At 36.9% G+C, this 3,091-nt stretch overlaps 1 protein-coding gene across 1 annotated transcript; it reads left to right on the top strand.

Annotated features, from left to right (window-relative positions):
* Positions 1–1,694: 1,694 nt before the first annotated feature.
* On the top strand, positions 1,695–2,213 carry LOC145095832 (uncharacterized). Its single transcript, XM_079033653.1, has one exon. The coding sequence runs from the start codon at positions 1,695–1,697 to the stop codon at positions 2,211–2,213; it is 519 nt and encodes a 172-aa protein (XP_078889779.1).
* The last annotated feature ends 878 nt before the right edge of the window (positions 2,214–3,091 follow it).

Below are 3,091 nucleotides of genomic sequence, written 5' to 3' on the forward strand. Positions count from 1 at the left end.
TATGGTAGTCGTATCCTAATGTTTAAACACATAATAATGTGTGAATAAGGTGGTCAAATAACACAGTGTTTCATAAAACACTAATAATATGAAAATAACTTACAATAGTATCTAAGGATGGAGCTTCAAATATGTTCCAGGGAGGTTTGATCTTTGCTTCTTGAGAAAAGGATGGAATATGATTGCTATTTAAGAGAGAAATGAAGATGTTTTCATTTACTGGTCATAAGAATAAGAATTGAACCTAAGTTGTGACTTATATATGAAGGACGAGATAAGAGGTTGAGTTGATGTTTTCATTGATTACTAGAATTATCACATAGGGAAGTTTAATTAGGATAAGATATAAGATATTTAGAAGTGTTTTCGGATGACACAATGAATAATAAAAGAGGTTTTCGGACTTCATATCATCTACAAGATGAGTTTTCATTCCTAAAGACAAAGAGAAAGGAGTTTCAGATTTAAGGTCAAGGAGAAAAGGGTTTCCGGATCTATGGTTAAAGGGAAAAGAGATTTCAGTCCTAGGTTACTTCATGGAGTGGTTTTCAGACCTACGAGAAAACACAAAAGAGTTTTCGAAAACTCCAAGTTGTCTAATATACTCAAACCGAAAACCTACTTGGTGGGGTATATACCATGTATTTGATTTAATTCTTTGAATTGCACTGAATTATAACAATAAAATCTAACATGGTTTCCACACACACCCACACACACACACACACATATATATATATATATATATATATATAAGCATGGTTTTCAAAATCTAAGTATGTATGACTTATATAGGTATGGTTTTCAAAGTATGTTCATACAATCACTTATATAAACATGCCCTTATGGCATTCCAAGTTCTTATTGTATAAATGTTATGATGTGAATTCACTTGCACATGGTTGTAGTCTAGACTTCTATTGTCTTAAAATAACGGGTTGTTACACCCATCCAAAAAAGTTGAGTATCACCTCAAGGATCTCGAAGAAGCCTTCGACATCCTGGATCAATATAACTTGAAGTTGAATCCCTCCAAATTCCACTTTAGGATGAGATCATGTAGGTTCCTAGGATACATGGTAACAAAAAGAGGAATAGAAGCATGCCTGGAACAAATGAAGGCCATCCTTGATCTAAGATCACAATCCTTGACAAAGGATATTCAGAGACTAACAGGAAGAGTGGCAGCCCTAAATAGGTTCATCTCAAGATCCTCGAAAAGATGCAAGCCTTTCTACGACATTTTGAAGAAGAACAAAAGATTTGAATGGACCCGGGAACATGAAGATGCTTTTCAGGATCTTAAAAGATATTTCAGTTCACCACCCCTATTGGTAAAACCATTAACTGGGAACCACTCATTCTCTACCTCTCAGTAGCCTCAAGCGTGGTGAGTGCGGTATTAGCTAAGGATCTTAATGGGGACCAACATTCTATCTACTATGTAAGTAAAAGCTTCCTGGATCCTGAGACCAGGTATTAAAACCTTGAAAAACTTATACTTGTATTAGTTACTACTTCTACTAAATCAGGACGTTATTTTGAAACACATCCTATAACTATAAAAACTAACTATTCCATTAAGAATTCCATGAGAAAAGTAGAAATTTGAGGAAGGATGGAAAGGTGGTAAAGTCTCTAGTGATAAAGTATGAGCCAAGATCCGCGATAAAGTCTCTAGCCTTGGCAGATTTATGGCTGAATTTAGTGATGATGTAAGACCCAAAGTTGAAATAGAAGCCAAACAATTTCTAGAAGAAGAGAACATAAGAAGATTGACGTTGTTCACGAATGGAGCATCAAACCAAAGAGGAACAGGCTTGGGGATCAAACTAAAATCGCCACAAGGGGACATGTTACCCAAAGCAATCAGCTGTGAATTAAATGCAACCAACAACGAAGCAGAATACGAGGCACTAATCATGGGATTAAAACTATCCAAAGATCTTCAAATCAAGGATCCTCAGGTATTCGTTGATTCTTTATTATTAACTAACCATTTTAATGCATCCTATGCAGTAAAAGGACAGAATTTAGCACTATATCTCCAAATCCTAAAAAACCTGGCCTCAGAATTCGAAACATTTAGCCAAAACCAGGTTCCTAAAGAAGATAATGTTGAAGCAGATGCTTTAGCAAATCCAAGATCCTCTCTAAGGATCCCACCAGAAACCAGGATCCTGATCACCCACCTGTTGATCCCAAGAGACTGAAGGATCCCAAAAATCATGTGGCAACTACTAACATCGCTTCAATCGAAGATCCCATTTCAACACTTCCATATCAAGATCCTAACGTCAAGGACCCCTCGCCAACCTCAGGATACTGGATCCAACCCATTATGGAATACCTTCATAATAGCATGATCCCTAAAGAAAAAAAGTGAAAGGGCATTCACAACAAGGATCTCAAGGTTTGTTATAATCCAAGGTAAGTTATACAAAAAGTCTATGGCAGGTCCATCCCTCAATTGTTAAGAAGAACATGAAGCAACAGAAGTCCGATAAGACAAACATGAAGGAGACTACAGTAACCACACTAGGGGCAGATCATTATGCTCCAATGTTTTAAGGAAAGGATATTATTGGCCAACCTTAAAGAAATATTCCTTCCTTCATGCTCAAAAATGTGATGCTTGTCAAATACATAGCAACATCCTGCATCAACCAGTAGAAACTCTACATCCTATCATTTCCCCTTGGCCATTCATGAAATCGGGAATGGATATAATGGGTAAATTGTCAGTAGCCACTGGAGGAAAGGACTTCATCAAACGTAATATTTTAACTGAAGCTTTCGTCTAGGTAAGAGATAAAGATGGAGTTTCCTTCATCAAACGTAATATTTTTTCTAGGTTCAGGATCCCTGTCAAAATTATATGCAACAATGGATCCCAGTTCATAAGCAAAAGGACAAGAGACTTTTCCACAAGTTAGGGAATCAAGAAGGTAATGTCCACTCCTATCCACCCTCTAGCCAACGGTTAAGCAGAGTCCAACAATAAAATCAAAGTTCACAACTTGAAGAAAAGGTTGGATGAGAAGAAAGGGAGATGGGAAGAAGAATCCTTCCGTATTGTGGGCAGATAGGA

The sequence above is a fragment of the Lactuca serriola genome, chromosome 3, assembly GCF_051521515.1.
Source record: "Lactuca serriola cultivar US96UC23 chromosome 3, Lser_US96UC23_V15, whole genome shotgun sequence".
Taxonomy (NCBI): Eukaryota; Viridiplantae; Streptophyta; class Magnoliopsida; order Asterales; family Asteraceae; genus Lactuca; species Lactuca serriola.

What these genes read in the sequence shown, in the direction of transcription:
- LOC145095832 (XM_079033653.1), top strand. Translation starts at nt 1,695, where the DNA reads ATGGCTGAATTTAGTGATGATGTAAGACCCAAAGTTGAAATAGAAGCC.